General features: G+C 54.6%; 1 protein-coding gene across 1 annotated transcript in view; it reads left to right on the top strand.

Annotated features, from left to right (window-relative positions):
- Positions 1 to 18,177, top strand: part of CHRDL2 (chordin like 2) — a 30,708-nt gene that overhangs the window by 848 nt on the left and 11,683 nt on the right. The window contains exons 2-9 of the mRNA XM_059823962.1: positions 254 to 309; positions 2,582 to 2,648; positions 2,911 to 3,185; positions 11,195 to 11,307; positions 11,765 to 11,858; positions 12,689 to 12,831; positions 16,344 to 16,437; positions 17,567 to 17,622. Coding sequence (XP_059679945.1) covers positions 254 to 309; positions 2,582 to 2,648; positions 2,911 to 3,185; positions 11,195 to 11,307; positions 11,765 to 11,858; positions 12,689 to 12,831; positions 16,344 to 16,437; positions 17,567 to 17,622 — 898 coding nt within the window. The remainder of the gene's footprint in view (positions 1 to 253; positions 310 to 2,581; positions 2,649 to 2,910; positions 3,186 to 11,194; positions 11,308 to 11,764; positions 11,859 to 12,688; positions 12,832 to 16,343; positions 16,438 to 17,566; positions 17,623 to 18,177) is intronic.

Genomic DNA, 18,177 nt, shown 5'->3' with positions numbered 1-18,177 from the left:
AGAGCAGAATTGGGCAGCATGGACCATCCTGGGCTTTGGGTTGCTCTGACACATCAGATGCTGTAATCCACAAGGCATGTTGCTGCCTTTTCTAAAAACCAGCTTTGTAGTTTGTCTTGAAGATGTGTGTTCACATCAGGATTGCTCCAGTTAGCCCTGAAATGCAACAGCAATGGCACTGCTTGTACTTTCTGTAGATGGTGGGTGCCAGACGATGTGCAGAGCAGCTCTAGGCTCCTACATTCCCCTGTAGTGACTTGGTCCTTCAGCAAAATCATGCTCACAATTCGCAGGGGAGGGAGCTGAGCGGTAAAATTATTTATAGAGCTTGTAAACAAGAAGACCTGTGACAATCCCCGCAGACGACCCAGCTCTGTCGCCTGCTCTGCGCACAGGGCTGGGCTCTTTGAGGATCACAGGTATTCCCGTATGGGAGAGTCAAGGTGGGGTGAGGACTCATCTGCATTTGCTAGCCGTACTTCAGTGATTGCCACCTCCTTCCCGAAAGATGCGTCCAGCCCATGCGGGTGCAGAAATGCATCTTGACTTCTTGTGCTCATCAGCTTAAAGAGAAAATAACAAAGCTGATGATTTAAGGTGTTGTTAAAAGAGGTTTCTTATTACAAAGGTGATTTCCCTTGTACAGCTGCAGGAACAGGCACCTGCAGACATGGTTTGGTACAGGGGGATGTCTTTGGCTCCTGGGGAAGGACTAAAGACAGATGGAGAGAAGAAATGGATGGAAAGATGAGTTTTTGCTGCTGAAATTCTCCTTGACTGCTTTCCTCTCTGAGCCAAATGGGGCACATGGCTGGTGTGACCAGGATTAGGGGTTTGGGGCCACCTTGGAGCTGTTGGCGGATTGGGGGCTTGGTGCCACTCTCAAGTTGGTCAGTGTTGGGCACAAAGATCTCACACCCTGCAAAGCCCAATCCCGAGCTTGAATTAATGGAGGAAAATAAATAACTTGGCTGATGGAGGAGATCTCCGGTCACCAGGTGCCAAAGGGCAGGTGATGACAGTCTCTCTCCAGCCAGTGGTGCAAGGAAGCTGAAGGAGATGAGGGGAAGAGAGAGACCCTGTGGTGTAGAGATGAAGCCATTCGCAAAGGAGAAGCGCAGGGCTCATGCAAGGTCTGGGACCTCCATACAAGCCTGCCCGAGGTGGGGGATGTGGGCATGAAGGTATTCAGCACTGCATTAAACCTGTATTTCTTGTGCTAATAAGGTGTTTTGCTCTAAGCACCCCTGGAAGTATGAACTGTGAAGGTGGAGCAGGAGAAATGGGTAGAAACCCACACAAAATCTGGCCTTGGGGGTCTAAGGAAGCTGCAGGAACCCGTCTCCATGGTGGACTGGTGGCCCTGGGTTATTTTTGCCATGGGAAGCAGCACTGCTGAGCGGATACGGCTGCTCAGGGAGGATCCAGTGCTGCCCAAATTCTCCACGAGGGTCCTGGAGAGCAGAAAGCTGAGGCCCACAGACAGGCAGGGCAGGGCTGGCAGCTGGAGCTGGACCACTTCATGCAGGATTTGGGAAGCAGCGGGAACAGGAGCAACGTGTCTGGAAGCGAGGTGGCTTCTCCAGGGGTGACTGCGTGACCGGTGGCTTTCTGACTGATGGCGTTTCATGCCCAGCAGCTCCATGCTGCAGAGACGAAGGGCAGCCAAGGTGCGAGCGCTGCTCTCTGCTCTGCTGGGATGTCCGGAGGAGGATTTGGGATCATGGCTGGGGGCTGGGGGGGGGGGGGGGGTTCCTGCAGGCAGGGGCTACGCTGGTCATTTAAGATGGCTTTATGCAGCTGGAGGAATGTAAAGCAGCTGGCGGGGAGAGCGAGCTCGACCGCTTTGTCTCACTGAAACCTCTGCCCTTGCGCGCTGTGGGTACGGGGGGGATAGCTGCACCCCACTGTCCCGGGAAGGAAGAAGCCCATCCATGGCACTGGGGAGGAAACTGGGATTTACTGGGAAGGGAGTCAGGGCACTGGGGGACCTTGGTGATGGAGCAGAACCTTGGGAGGGGAGGCTGCAGCCTGGATTTCTGCTTTGCCCCACTCGGAGCATGGGATGCTCGGGGTGGCCTGGGCTCGGGGCTGTGCCGGGGCCGTCTTCGACCCCCCCATGGGGTAGATGCATCTGCGTGGGCTCAGCCCCAGCGTGGGGGTTTAAAACTCTCCCGGGGGGGTCTCAAGCATCTCAGAGCCAGGTGGGGTTTAAGAGGGAGAAGAGGTGCAGCCGGGCCTTGTGTGGGGCGGTGATATATCCCTTCAGTGGCACCTCCCGGCTCGTAGCACCCCAGGATGGGGTCCAGCCCCCCCCCCCCCGCCCCGGGCTGTGCCCCCGAGCCGCCCCGCGGAGCCCCGGCCAGGCTGCAGGGAGGCAGGGGTTAAACCTGTGGCTCCCGCACCCCCTCCCCGCCCGCCCTCCCTCCGCCCTCCTGCCACCGAGGAATTTCTTAAAACACCCAAAAAAAGTGGGAAAATAATAATAATTAAAAAAAAAACCCACCCTGCGGATCACCCCCCCCCCCCCCGCATCTCCGCCTTTAATACCAACAAACAAACTCCTCGGCTCTCCCTAAAGGAGGCGCCTTTGATCGGAGCGAGACGAGCCCCGCCGGGCACCGGCACCCCCGGGAACCGGCACCGCGGCACCCCCAGGCACCGGCACCCCCGGGAACCGGCACCGCGGCACCCCGGGCACCGGCACCCCCGGGGCACCGGCATCCCCGGGCACCGGCACCCCCGGGAACCGGCACCGCGGCACCCCCGGGGCATCGCACCGGCACCGCGGCATCCCGGACACCGGCACCCCCCGACACCGGCATCCCCGGGCACCGGCACCCCCGGGAACCGGCACCGCGGCATCCCCGGGCATCGCACCGGCACCGCGGCACCCCTGGGTGCCCACAGTGTCCCCGAGGCATCCGACACCGGGATCGAGACCGCGGCACCGCCGGGCACCGGCAGCGAGAGCGAAGCCCCCCCGGCACCGGGACCGAGACATCACCGGGCACCGCACCGGGACCAGCAGCGGGACATCGGGCAGCGGCACCCCCGGACACCGGGACCGAAGCCCCCGGGCGCCGATCGCCGGGCTGCGATGCTTCCCGGGGCGGGTCCCCTCCGTGCCTTCCTCCTCCGCTGCCTGCTGCTCCTCTTCGCCTCCGAGAGCCGAGCCCGGGCTCGTAAGTCCCCCCCGCTCCCCTCCCAGCTGCTCTGGGTCCCTCCGTGCCTCAGTTTCCCCATCGCCTGGGTCCCCAGGAGGTTATGGGGGGGCTTTGCGGGCATGGCTAGGGACACGGGAAGGCTCCTCGCCATGGCAGGTGACGGTCCTCCATGGCCAGGATGTCCCAGGCCATGCAGCAAGCCCAGTCCCTTATCTTGCACTGCTAGGGACAGGAGCTGTGTCCCCCTCCACCCACTGCTGTCCCCAGCTGCTTTGTGGGGACGTACAGCGCCGAGCACACTGCTGCGTGCTGGAGAGGGGGCTGTGGGGTTTCGTGGGCTGGCGGGGACATGCTGAAGGTCTGGGACCCCCCTCCCACAGTCTAGAAACCATGTAGGGCAGGAGGTTGAATTACAGCCCGTCCCCTGCGCAGATCCCACCCCACCTGGGTGCACCTCCCCTGCGAGGGTGGATGGGGACGTGGGCAATTTGGGAAAATGACCCCCCCAAACCAAAGCTGGGGGCTTTTCTCTATGTCCATCCCTTGGCCATGTCCATCCCTTGTCCACCTCCATGTCCATCCCTTGTCCATCTCCATCTCCATCCCTTGTTCTCTCCTTGCTCCTGCTCCCAGCTGGCCGACTAGGGCAGATAAGATTTGGGATGGGGAAGGGAGGTCCAGCACTTCCTTGTACAAAAAGGCTTGAAGGACTTGGCCAGGGCTGTTTAGCAGCTTGGAGGGTGCTGGAGGTGTTAACTGGGGCCAGGAGGTGGGTTTGGCTTGGGCAAGGCACTGGGACCCCACCAACGGGTTCTGGGCACCCCTACAGCATTGCAAAGCCACCCGAGCGCTGAGCAGAGCAGGACCCATTGCGTCCCTACGTTTATTCTCCCCTTTAATCTCCCAAAATCCCAGTAGAGTCTGTCGGTGGCTGCATTAGTGTGATTTATGACTTGCCTGCTGCCAGCAGTGCGCTAGGCACTCGGCAAATAATCATCCTCCTGGAGCGCCGACCCAAAATGTGAGCGCTGGATTGCTTGTCCCGGCGGTGGGGTGTGCTGGGGGGGAAGGGCAGGCGGGTGGATGGGGCTGTGCAGAGCCCTGGAGAGCAAAATCCGGGTGAGTTTGGCTCCTTTCCCTTCCCTGGGCTCATTGAAAGCCACCGAGCTCAGACCACAGCATCCATTTCTTGCACGAGGGATGTGTGTCTGAATCCCTGCCTCTGCCAGGGGTTAACCGTGGTACCCGGGAGGAGGATGGAGACATCTCCAGAAGGTGCAACAGATGCTAGGTGAGGTGTTTGCTCTTCAGGCTGATGGTAGCAGAGCCCCTAAATTGGGCACAAATCAGGATGAATGGAGACAGTAGGGGTTTGTCTGTTTTGGGAGGAAGCGCTGGGGTTTATTTCTGGGATTTATAATGGTGATAAAAGGCTGGGAAGTGCGGGACAGAGGTAGGATTGGAGCAGGAAGGTCTGGGATTGCCCCCAGTTCCGCATCGCTTTAGCTCTGCTGCTGGGTGCATCTCATGGTGTGGTGCAGGGGCTTGGCTGGGGCTCCAGGTGCCCCATGGCCGAGGGCAGGGGGGTCTTAGTGACAGGGTCCTCATCAAATTGTGGACTTTTCTCCATCATCCACCTCTGCAGCTCACTGCTTCACGTTTTTCTCAGGGCTGAGTGCTCAGGGAGAATGAAGATAGGAATAAATTAGTTACGAGCAGGCTCATCAGCCAAGAGACCTAGTGTCGTGGCTAAAAATAGGTGAGAAGCAGAAACACTCGGACTTAAAGGCAAGTCAGAAAAGAAGAATTTGCCCACAGAAACAGGCTATTTTAGGGGATTTACACTCTCAGCTGAAAAAATATCAGAGGCACAGGTTACTGGGCCGAATGTGCTGCAGCCCGTCCGCTATGCGTAATTCAGTGGCAATAGTTGAATGCAATGATGTTTTGGCTGGAGGCATTTAAACACCAGCATCTCTGGAGAGCACGGGGCAGTGGTTTTCCCCAGGAGCTTGGAAGTTGCCATTTAATTTCTTTTTAACGTGGAGAAAAGGGTGTTCGTGGGATCCATCTGTCCTATGAGTTCGGATCCAGCGTGACGAGGGACTGAGCGGTCCAAGATGGGAAGGACTGGGATGAAAAGCAAATCCTGGTAGCCACAGTAAGGGAGAGGCGAAGGCTGCGCGCCCCGCTTTAGACATCCAAGCATCCCTTTGGGAAGGAGCGGAGGGAAACAGGCCCCGTCTGCTGCTCGCAGAGCCCACGGGGACTTCACTCTGCTCCTCCACCCTGGGGAGTTTGGCGATGCTTCGTGAGGCTGGTTTTGCAGACCTGTGGAGTTTTCCAGGTTCCCAAAGTCCCGAGAAGAAATTCCCAGCCCAGGACTGAGCGAGGCGAGTGCGTGGGAAGTGATCTGGACGTGAGCGGAGTCGTTAAGATGCTGCATGTCAAGGGCCCGGTGTGTTTTAACCAGTCCCTTCACAGCTAAGTTGCATTTTAAGCCCTTCATAAATACTGGGCTGTCATAGGAACGCCTGGACTTTCTGTACCAGACAGTGCTTTTTACACTTTATTTATGACCGCTCTTAAAACTCACAAACTGGTTTGCATAAACACACCCCCGCACGCCCGGCGCGACGCTAGCTGGCAGGTGCGCGACCTCTGAAAAAGCTGTCGGGGCTGGGAGCCCGGCTCAGACGTGCCCTGCTCGGGGGAGATCTACGGGGGGGATGCAGAGATGGAGGAAATCCCCCACACCATGGGATGAAATGGAGAAGTGGGTTGAGACCTGCAGAACATTTCGGTAGCACCCTTGTTGGAGCCAGTTTGGTACCTGGAGTGAAAGTCCCTGCTAGGGAAACTGAGGCATGGGGCTTTCCACTCTTTGGGGTCTCGCGGGTGCATTAGCCCCTCTCTAGCCACAAGTCAAGGCTTTACCTGCAGCAGGGACTTGCCTCTGGGGACTCCTCAGTGTCCTGTAGCGTAGAGTTGCTCCAGCATGAATCAGGATTGATGCACGGGGATCCCACGTCTGAGTAATGGGTGTGTGAACGGGAACCGTTTCCCGGGCTGATGGAGCAGTGATGTAAAAGCAGCTTTAAACCTCCCATGACCCATCAGGATGCTCTGCTCAGGTCTGGGAAACCCTGATGTGGGAACAGGGGATGTAGGGGCAGGGTCTTGCATGTGCATGTGTATGTGGCTTGACTTTCTTGAGCATCAGTCCCTATATCCAGAGAGAGGTGAAGTGAGCATGGCTGAGCCTGAGCTAAAGGAGGATTTGGCAGCAGAACACAGTATTTCGGTAGCCATCACGCTTGCAAGTTTAATAGCTCGCTGTGGTTCCTGCTGCCATGCTCAGGATCAGTGCAGGAGAACAGCTGACCTGTTTTGGCCCCTGGTTCAGCCATGGTCAAAGTGCCCAGGCAGGGAGTGAGACAAGTCACACCATGTTGGGAAACCCATGGGAAGGCCCTTGTCCTCACAGCCTGCTGCAGCCCTGGAGGGGTGCAAGGAACTGGCTCAAACAGGCTGTGCCAGCGGGTGGGAGAGCTTCAAGGGACAGGTCTCAAGGGCATGCTGGCCCGAGGGGACTTGTCTGTGTCTGAGGTCAGGAGATGTCTGGGGGTGGTCTGACCAACATTGGCCAGTTTGATGGTTCGACAAGGAGGCTGTGGGGTCTTGCCCATCTCTCCTCGGTTCATGGTCTCTCACTGGATCTAGAGCAGGTCTCTGCTGCAGAGCAGCATCTCATTGGTGTCTGGTGTATGAAGCTGTTGAGATACATCCCAAAGAGGTGTCAGAGCCATTCTCATAGTGTGAGAGAGATGTCAGCAGTCACCAAAGGCAGTGCAGGAGGGATTTCTCCATGCTGCTCAGTTTGTCACCCTGGATTGATGACTCCAGACGATCTCATGAAGATGCGACTCCAGGGGGTTCATAGAGTGTCTCAGAGCCTCTGCAATAGTCTTTTCTGGGGTTTAAAGCTCCTGGTAGCCGGAAAGCTTCCCGCAATACCTGTCCTAAATCTTCCAGGCTTTGCCCCAAGCTGATTGCTTCTTCTTGTCCCTGCCATGGCCAGAGATGACCCTTTTCTTTGTAACAATGCTCCCTTGCCTCATCCTCCCCCTCGTACTTTCCATTTCATATCACATACCCTTCTTGCTGTCCAGGGTGCAATTAATGATAATTAGTGACAATTAATGATAAGCAAAGTAAACCAGGGCCTGGGCACAGCCTTGAGCACTGACTGGGGGTGTCCAGAATCTTGCTGTGGGTATACTCCCCAGCATGGTGTTGACTGGTTCCAACTGGGGCTTTGCCAAATGCTGGGGACAGCTGGGCCAGGGTGGTTCCAGCAGGTGGGTACGGACATGAGCTGGGCCAGGCCACTGGCCCCAGACCCTGGCCTCGGGTATTCGGTGATTTGGTTGTAACCAGGTGGTCCTCACCCAAGAAAACACTGGAGCCACGGCAGAAGACGGCTGTTGGAAGGGGAGGCAGGGAGAAACCTTTCTCCTCCACAATGTCCCCAGCAGAGCCCTTTGGGGTGGGCAAGGCAGAGCAGCTCCTGCGTGGAGGAGTCGCTCTCCGCAGCATCTCCCACCCTCCCTCTGGGAATGAGGCCACAGAACTTGGTTGCTGGGTGGCAGAGGAACCATTTCCATGGCTTTCAGTTGGTTTTTCACGTTCATACAACCCATAATGGTAATCTGAAAAGCAGAGTCTGGAATCAGGAGCTTCTTGTATTTTGGAAGAAACTTAATTGGTGGGACCTCTTCTTGGAGGTGTTTGCAATGGGCAGTGTTTGCCCCTTCCCACCTCTGCTCCTGCTGCCAGGTCCCATAGGGCCACCTCCAAGTGTGGAGCCTCTGGCCTGCAATCAGCAGGCTCTGGTTGTGTCTCCAAGGCGGTGTGGACTAGGCTGGCCTGCTGTCTTCTCCTGCCCAGGGATGGCGTGGTCCTCAGGAGGGAAAACAGGGTGATGGCTTCATCTGGACTTTTGGTACTGCAGCCTTGAAAACGCTCCACAGCTCAGGAGCCCTCTCTGGAAAACGAGAAGTAAAACAACGTGACTTTTGTGAGCGTGCTGTTGCCGAAGACGCAATAAATAAGGAGACTGAACGGCACGGGAGCAATTTACTGCCACAAATGGCTTTTCACTCCGAGTGAATTGGGAAGATATCCAAAGTTTGACCTCTGAAAATGAAATTATTAGCCTGGCATGGGAAAAAATGATCCAGAGCCTCCAGCTTTTAAGCCTCCTCCTTCCATCCATCCCCAGCTTGCTTTTAACCAAACATGCTGGTGCCTCTTGCCAAATACGCGGCATAGTGCTACTGAGATGCGGACAAGTGTCTGCTGCTGCCCAGTGCTGCCAGTCGGCTTTAATTTTACCAGCAGGCCCTTTGCAGACATGAATCAGGCTGCTTTCGAGGGCTGGACCCAAACCAGGGCTCCGCTTGTGATTAAATGTTTGAACAAAGCAGCCAACTGGCATGGGAGCCCGCAAGCTGAGCGGGGCCGTGTCACATGAAGGCAACTTGATTTCTTCACCCTCAGCGTAATTCATGAAGATGCTGCAAGCAGGGAAAAATGAAGTCATTTTCTCACCCTTTTGCAAAGTGATGATTTTTTTTTTTTTTTTCTTTCTTTTTTTCTCTCCTGGGTTTCTGCAGTTTCCAGCTATGCGCTTCCCATTCTTGTGTGGTTTGCTGTAAGCTCATGTCGTGCATGGCCAGGAATATGGCTTTGCTGACTTGTTAGAGGTTTGGAGCAAGCTATGGGGATGGTGTAAAGACTTGAGTAGGGAAAAGCCTCCTGCCTGTCCCTCTGACAGCATCCACCCCAAAATTATGGCAAATCTCCACCTCTGCAGATGCAACACTGGCCCCACACTGCTGTGCTTGGCCTAGGCGGTCTGGACAGCTGGTGGCCACCTCCTTTGAAGGTACAACTTGGAGAATCATGTGCTTGAAGCCATTAACTGAATGAGGAGCTCAGGGCTTCTGGCAGACCCAGAGGACTTGAGTTGGAAGGGACCCATAAGGATCATCATAGATCCATAGGGCTGCCTTTCCTGATGGCCACAGGGTCCGGCTGTGGCAGAGCATTGCTTAAGTTCATCCTGAGGATGGTCAAAAGCTGGAGGAGGGACGGCAGCTCACCACGGCATATTCATATGAGTTTTGCCTGGTTGGTGGGAGAAACACATTAAGCAGGTGGCATCTCCAGCTTTGGCAAGGTGGGACAATGCTGGCTGGGCTCTCTGAAGCACTGCTTTGCCCCAAGTGATAGAGTGGAACATGGGATGGCTTTTAGCATCACTGGCGTGGTGAACGCCACCGAGCTTGTTTTGGGGACCCTCTGCTATTCATCGAGGAGCCCTTCCAGCAGCGTAGCGGGGTCAGCACCCACTAGCTTGCCTGACTTCACGTGGTGGGCGGCGGGAGCTGAGCACCATGCCTCGGAAAACAGCTCTCTCCCCTCTCCCAGCATCCCCAGGGTGCTGCAAGGTTTTAAAAGACCCATAAATGCTTCAGGGAGCATAAATGTCTCTGCTGCCTTCGAGCAACATAATCGCCCAAACTACCTCAAATCCCCTCAGTGAAATAACCTTGTAAGTCACCTTCAGTTTTCAGTGGGGCTGTAAGCACTGAAACCACTAATAACACACATGGGCAGGTGTGTGCTTATTCACGAAAGAGCTTAAGCCCTGGCATGTCCCTCCAGCTGGTTGGGGCTTGGAGACACGCCATGGGAGAGTGGCAGCAGCCAACGGGTTGCGGCGGCCAGTTACAGGGTCCAGGTTCCTGCAGGTCTGACCAGGGTCAGAGCTTGGTTCTGCAGGACCAGGCGATGCTTTTTGATGTGAATGTTAAGAATGACTGAATTGGGGTTTCTGGCCAAAGCCCTGTGGGTTTTGGTGGTGATTATGGCCACGGTTTGTCCCACAGGTCCTGCTGCAGGCTGGCCTTGCCCTGCCAAAGGGTTGGTGTGTAACCGAGGGCTTGGAGGTGAAGGGGATTGATAGGGACCTGCTATAATCCGTGGAGAGGGTGGATCTCCAAAGAGGATCTCCTTCACTAGTCATGCTGAGCACCATCTCATCTCTTTCCCTGTGCCACGGCAAGGTTAAACCCATCCCAGTGTAGGCAGGGCTGGATCATTTCTGGGACAGACATATTCAGGAGCACAGCTGGCTTCTCAGGATGATAGGATCAGGGAGGAATAGAAAAATACATGGGTTTGCGTGTTTTGGGGCAAAAAGTGGACAAGGTAGGCTTGCTGTCGCCATGGACAGCCCCATAAACGAAGAGCATGTTCAACCCACTACAGCCAGACCAGTGCTGCGTCAAGCCCGGTAAAGCCAAGGGACTGAGCCTCGTGGGATGGGGCAAGCCAGCATGGTCCTGCTCCTTAGGGCTGACGCTTGGCTGCCCATGTGCTGATAGTGCTTGTCCAGGGATCCTTGACAGAATGAGCTGAAGCTCTTAGGGGGAGCAAAAGGTTTTCCTTCAGAATGTGTTTCTACCCCAAAATGTCTTTTTTTCTTCTTCTTTTTTTTGGGTAACAGTGAAAATGTCTCCTAAATTCAGGCTCTCCTGCCCTGCCCGCCCTCCCCCCCCAGCCCTTCTGGGGAAAATTCAGTCCCATAGCATCACCCTGAAATCACCTGTTTGTCTTCAAACAAGCATTTCTACTGACCTATTTTAGATACACAACTCTAATTTATGCCTTAAAAACACCCATTCTGTTCCTTGCTTGCAAAGGGAGTCCAGCTTGCACAGAGGAGTTGCCAGTTAGTCAGATGGTCCCAGGCTAAAAAAAAACAAATCATGGCAAAGAAACAGCTTTTGGCAAATGTATTCAGTCTGGGGTTTGGTGGATGGGATGTGGCCATCAGCTGCTCACGGGGGACAGCATGAAAGCACTGAGTTGTCCTTGCTCTTCTCATCACGGAGGGAGGAGAGCTCTCCCAAGGACCGTCCCTTTCTCTCATGTAGCTTCTCCTGGTTGACTTTCAGGGCCGGATATGTTCTGCGACTTCAATGGCAAGAAGTACAGCCCAGGCGAGAGCTGGCATCCCTACCTGGAGCCACAGGGGCTGATGTACTGCATCCGCTGCAGCTGCTCTGAGGCACGTCCCCCATGAGGTGCCGCGGGAGGTGGTGGGGTTGCTGCTGCATTGAGGCATCGCTTTGGCAGCTTTTAAGCAGATTGGTTCTGGTGTCTAATTTGACCAGAGAAGCCCTTTCCGGTCCCATAGGGGCATTGGATTAATCTCTTTCCTTTTGAAAAAGCCCCACATCCCCCTGGGGGTATTGGGTTGACCTTCTGAGGGAGCTGTCTCAGTAGCCTTGGTGGGCTGTGGGTGGAGGTGGCTCAGGGCTACTGCGGGACCACGAGTGATCTTTGATGATGAGAGATGAGACCATGAGCTGGCTGGCAGCAGGGTCTGAGCCAGGGATGGAGACATCCTTGGCTGGGTGAGCTACGTCAGCACAATCTGTTGTGATAATGGGGCCATCATCCAACATCTTCTTCCTCGTGCAGGGGTGAACACGTAGCTGACCGAACCATCTTTCTCTCCCCAGAACGCCAACATCAGGTGCTACCGGATCCAGTGCCCGGCTCTGCAGTGCGCCAGCCCTGTCACAGACCCCCAGCAGTGCTGCCCGCGTTGTCTCGGTAGGTGGACATCCCCCGAGGAGTGGGTGACAAGGTGGCCGTGGTCCTACAGGGTGTACCTCACCTGCAGTCACTTGAATGCTCACGCCTTGGGCAGTGCAGTGATGCTGGGTCTGGCCCTGCTCATGGGGTCACGGCAGCAATGGCAGCGCGGACTGCCCATGTTGCTCTTTCCTCCCACAAAATGTCACTTTGATGGACAAGGGCTTTCTACCAGAACACTTTCTCCAACTCCCCCTCATCCCGAGAGCCTTCTAGGGACAAAATGTCAGTTCACAGTTCAGTGACAAACCAGAAGCCGGCACTTTATTCAGATCATTTGCCAGCAAAATGTGTTGGATACAGGGAAAAAAAAATTGTAGATTTTTAAGAAAATTGGATTTTCCCCTCCCCTGGATGCGATGACCTCCAACATCAGCTGGAGTCAAATCAAAAGGGCTTCTCCCATGGGTAATTAGCTAAAAATTAAAAATAGGGGTCTTTTTTCTATTTTTTTTTTCTAATTTCCCAAATTGCTGGTGGTTTTTGACTAGCTTTGCCACCACTCTGGCATGGCAGTGGATAAGACCCCGGGAGGTCAGACTTCCAGGTTTTACCTCTGTGCTAAGCTGAGCGCGGTCAGGGTAGCCCCATTCTCCAAAAGCTTTTGAGCATATAAATCCCCATGGGACATGCAATGCCCCGGCTACTTCTTCATGATAGTTGTGGTGTGTAAAGGGCTCCTCGTCATTTCAGGTTGGGCTGATGGAGAATATGCCGAGCATCCATGCTACATGGGAGCTGGGTAGGGGCTGTCTCTCACCCTGCTGCTTTCTCATCTTCTTTTCCAGAGCCACATTCCCCTTCTGGCCTCCGGGCACCCATCAAGTCCTGCCAGTACAACGGGACGACGTACCAGCAAGGCGAGATGTTTACCACCAGTGAGCTCTTTCCCAGCCGCCAGCCAAACCAGTGTGTGCAGTGCAGCTGCTCTGTAAGCTACCTGTGAGCCCATGGGAGGCAGGGAGGGCTCGGGGTTTGCTCCTGCATTCCAACAGTGTCCCACCAGGTCAAAAACCTCATGAGGACCATTGGGTGGCACCAGCCCATGGTGGGACGGTTTATTGCCAGCATCGGGTTATCAGTGCAGGAGACTGAGCTTCCTTTGAGCTTCCTCTGAAATGGTGCTGGGTCCTCTCTGCCCAGTGACTAAGGACCCCCGCAAAGCTGGGTGCTTCCCCTCTGCCTGAGTGCGTTGTCTGGCCTCAACCCAGAGTAGGGTGTGCTGCAGATGTCCGCTGGGCCCTGAGGTCAGAGCACAAAGCACTCCCCAGTGGGAACAGCACAAACAAGCTGCTCCAAGGGTGGATTATTCACTGGAGATCCCATGGGCCAGTTATTGGTGGACTCTGCTGGTTCTCCTTGGGGTGGGAAGGGGGACAGCCCTGTCCCCATTGAGCACACCAATGGGTGCATTTGCCTGCTGTGAGGACCGGCGCTCTGGGGCTGTCCCCACAGCATCCAGCTATTCCACTGCCCCACTGGGGCATCGTATGGCAGATGGCTGTCAGAAAGGACAACTGGAAGCCTTTCCGCATATGTGCTTGCTCCAAAGCAGATGGGGTTTGTAGCCAGGGAAACTTGGGGGAGCTCAGCGTGCCTGCAAGGCAACATGGACATGAGGTGCCAGCTCTTGGGCTTTTGAAGTTCTTGTGATGTCGAGCCCGGTGTTGAGCTGGGGAGATTGAGCTGAGCTCCAGAAAAGATTTGGTAGCTTCCACCTGCTGCTGGGTGCCTGGGTCTTGTGGTGCCTCCAGCAGCCAGCTCCTGCCCTGTATGGCTGGAGCTCTCCCCCTGACAGAGCCAGGAGATGACAGCAGAGAGTCAGGGGCAGTGGAGCCTGGCAGTCAGAGATAGCAATGGACAGGCACCTGGTGATCTTCATCCCCCTTGCTTGGATTTAAGTGAAAGCTGAACCCAGGGCTGAGATGTGCTTGAGCACCAGGAGCTGGTCTCATCTGGAAACTCCTGCAGTGCGTTCACCAGCCTTCTGGGCCATTGTGTGCAGAGCTGTGCCCTGGAGAAGAGCTGTGCATATGCTTTGCAGGCTGTCTACAAAAAGCATTTGCAGGAAGCATCTGCCTTTCACGCTGAGTTGCAATGACCTTTGCAGAACCCATCTTTCTTGATGGTCCTTATTGCCTTACCTGAGGGCTGTGACGGTGGCCAGGATGCTGTGTGGTCCTCAGTGTGCGTCCCCATGATGGATTGCCCATCCATGACCCATTGCCAGCACCAGGGGGATGATCCTTCTCTGTGAGCCTCCAGCAATGTCCTGAGACAGGGCTTGGCTCCGCTCTGCCTAGCTCTCTCCCACAGGCTGGGATCCTGCAAAAACCTGTTGAAAACTGAGTCCTGATGCTTCGCTCAGGAGGCGCAAGGCAGCCTGGCCAGCAGCAATGGGGAAGGTGTGTGGAGCGTGGGGCCGTGTGTGCCAGGAGCTGAGTGTTGGGAGATAAATGGAGCAGCTCCTCCTCCTCGAGAGGGAGCAAAGAAGGGGGATAGAAAGTGCTGACGCTGGACTTGGACACTGTGGGGAACTGCTTGCAGAGGCTACAGCCTCTGCCATAAAAAAGAGGGTTGCAGTCTTGGCTTTCACTGCTCATCATACAGAGCCCTTGGATGGGACCAGGCTCCACTGGTCTGTGCTTTGCTTGCAGCAAATAATTGGACTAAGCTTGGCCAGCAAAGAAAATGGAGTGAGAGAGCCCAAACCACCTCCCTCTCTCATGCCAAGAGCACACACTCGGCGGTTACCATCAGCTGATGCTTGATAGTAAAGTATCTGTGATACCAGGATAGCTGGTCTGAACCTTTGGTGCTTGTGCACCCCTTGGAGCTAAGTGTCTTGGAGCTAGGTGGCAAGAGGAATATCTTAGGCATAGAAATTATATACAGCTTTTGAGGCTGGTTCCTCTCTCATGGACCCCAGCTGGATGCCAGCCCACCAGGCTGGGGACAAACGCAAGGAATGAACCCTCGAACACGTCTGTACGTGCCCACCTGGCTCTGCTTTCCCACCCCATCTGCCACCATCCCTAGGAGCCTGCAGACCTATGTGTCCCTCTCAGAGGCACTGGCTTTCACTCAGGCTCTGTTTATTCAGCAGGATAATGCCTTGGATACAAAGGGGAAAATAAAAGGATGGCTGTGGAGCCTTGCAGCGGCAGGGTCTCGCCGGGCTGTGTCTGATGTTGTCAGCTGCTAGAACAGCTGCGTGAACAGCTGGTCTAAACCTCTTTGAGAACCGCCCTGAGACCAGAGCCTCTGGGATAAATCCTGCTTTTTATGACATTTGCTCTTTCCCGCCTGAGGCAGGTCTTTGCCGTGAGATGCCGGTCAGAAGGAGAAAGAAGGAAGAGGCTCCATGGTCAAACTCTGCTCCCTGCAGGTCTGGTCCCCATGGAGGTCCCTGAAGTGGAGAGCAGGGTTTGGTTTGCTGCGCTCTCCGCCAGATCCTCTCATTTACCAAACTTTCTTCTTCCTCTTCATGTCCCCTGCACAGCAGCTTCGCTTCCTGATGGTAGAAGAAGCTGCTGTGGTTTGGTTTTCTAAGGAAATCCTTGGTTAACCTCTTGGTTTCGGTTGTCTGAGAGCCTGGGGATACCCCAAAGAAAAATTGCTGCATGGAGAAGAGGACCTTGCTGTTGAGGTCTGGCTGCTGCTGGGCTGCTGAATATCCTTTTTTACCTTTCTGCAAAGCAGCAAAAACTTAGGCCTGCAGCAAACAGATGTAAATCTATTGACTGAAGTGGGACTGGGATGCACTAAGGTCAAGACTGGCCTTGGCCTGTGGTTTTCTGCTTGAATCACTACAGCTATTATGTTTTCCAAACTAACTACCAAGCTGGTGGAAGAAGGTCTACACCTGAATGTCCATCCACAGCTCTTGACCCAGTGTCTTTGTGTGCTTGGCTCTGGTGTTGTCAAATAACCCAACACACAGGGAGGGCAGAGCTGTGGCGTGGATGCATCACACTTCCCCTTTCCACCTGTCTCCTCCAGGTCCTTGTCCTGGGAGATGTCAGAGAAAAGGTTCTTGTGCCACTTCGGGTTGGTGGGTGTTATGCAGAGTTTACAGGTGTGTGTGGTGGCTATTTCAGATCTGGTAGCACTAACAATGCCTGAGAGAAAGGCACTGCCTCCCTCTTTTTGGGGAAGACCACTCTACTCATGAGCATGTGGACCAGCAATTGGTGGACCGGCCATGCCAGGAGAGGACACCATCCACCATGCTATACCCCACAGGGTGGAGAGTGCGGCAGGGGCAGATTTTCAGCTTTTATCAGTTGCTACATGGTGATATTTGAGGATGGACTATTGGGGCGCTTATGATTTATGCTAGATCTGCAATTTGAAGTGCTGGCACTCCAACATGGAGGACATACAGCTCTGTCCGGACCTTGGTAATGCTGACAATGCTTTTTTTGTCTTCTGCCCTCCTAGGAAGGCCAGATTTACTGCGGCTTGGTGACCTGCCCGGAGCTGTTGTGCTCCTCTCCCCTCACTGTGCCAGATTCCTGCTGCCAGGTCTGCAAAGGTAATGAGGGGCCCAGGACCTGCTCCTGAGCGAGGGCTGGGAGACTCCAGCTGGTTGCCACCAGCTGGCAGGAGCCATTTCAAGCCACTTTAGCAGGATTTTGGAAGCCTGTGCTGTAAATCAGGCCACTTGCTATGTCTTGGTTGCACCAGGAAAAAAAAGATGAGGGCTCAGTTTTTTTCTTGCATGCTTTCCCTCTCACACTTAGTTGTGTCCTGCCTCCCTGCAGCCCATACACTCGCTAGGGCTGAGCTCTTTGCCCTGCCACTGTACATTGTGCAAGAGATGTGACCCGCGTGCAGGCCAAAGTCCTCCAGACCACTCACCCACCAGGATGGAGATGGTTGTATGGACCATGTAAAGATGGTGCGTGGTACTGTTGCTCCAGGGAAGTTTCCAGGACAGTCAGGGAACCCCCCCCGCTTTCCACCCCAGTACAGCATGGCTGAGTTTCACTCCCACAGCTCTCCATGGGGGAGAAAACTCCTGAACTTGCTGCTGTTTCCCCTGACTCACGCCTGGGAGAGTGGGGAGAAAATCAAACTCCACGTCTCCAAATGAGACAGACTCAAGACTGAATAGGCAGGTTCACACCTGCTGACAATGAAGTCACAGCATAAAATGACTCTTTAATACAAGACATATTGATGAAGCTGGAAGGCTGTGGTGGTCTCCTGGCCATGGACACAGAATGACCTCCTCCAGGTGCCTCCTCCAAACTGTCCCCTTCTGCAATTTGTGTTCCTCTCTCCTAGTTTTCTTTGGTGCAGCTGGGGCCTGTCATTGACTCAGTGAGGAATGTCTTTGGAATTCTTTTTAATGCCATATCATCCCCATCACCTCGTACTCTACCTCTGTGGTGTTTTCATGCCACCTAACTTCAGAAGTCTACAAGGCCATGTCTTTCCTGGAGCTGAACTGTTGTTGATAGTGGGGATAAAAGGGTTTTTGGGGTATGGCTCCCATTTGCTTTGGGTTATGTGAATTGCATATTCGAAGCTATTCTCTCTCCAGACCTCACAGGTGGGCCAGCACCCTGAAGAGAGCTGCTTTTAGTCAGCTGGACCCCAGAGGGCAAATCACCATCCATCCCTGCCACATTTCACAGCACAATGTTTTTTCCTTGCAGATGGCTCCTATGAGAAGTCCACAGAAGAGGAACCACTGCAGTTAAACAGAGGTGTTGTACGTGAAGTTTGCATTTTAAAACTCAGATTATTGCTTCTAGCACAGCCCCATTAAAGAGCTCAAAGAAAGCCATTTCCCCTTGGCTATAGTCTTCTACAAAGAAATGACCCACATCAGCTCTAGGAGCGCAGTCAGTTCTTTGGACAGCAGAACCACGGATACCTGGTTTGCAGATGAATCATGTCTGGGAGTTGACTTTAGGTGAGAGCATAGGCTGAGACCTCAGACCATCAGGGAAAGACTCTTGTTCTCTTCTCTGAAGCATCTCAGATGTCTTTGGAAGAGCAAAAGACCTGCGGGAACTGGAAGTCTTGGTCACTTCTCCTCCTTGTTGGCCAACGTGGCTGAGGTTGGCCAGTAGATTAAGACAGCTGAGGACCATGGACAGAGCAGACTCAGAGGTGACCGATGGCCAGACGCAACCCTTACCCATAAAGTCAGATGACCCAAATCTCTCTTTGGGGACTTTTGCTTCAGGAGCTGGTGTCTCGTCTCCACCTTGGCCTCCAAGGTGTTCTGCCTCCCAGTCGTAGCTCCCACAGAGAGCAGCCA

The sequence above is a fragment of the Gavia stellata genome, chromosome 1 (genome assembly GCF_030936135.1).
Source record: "Gavia stellata isolate bGavSte3 chromosome 1, bGavSte3.hap2, whole genome shotgun sequence".
Classification (NCBI taxonomy): Eukaryota; Metazoa; Chordata; class Aves; order Gaviiformes; family Gaviidae; genus Gavia; species Gavia stellata.
The sequence above is the reverse complement of the archived record's forward strand: the minus strand, read 5'-3'. Positions and strand labels throughout refer to the sequence as shown.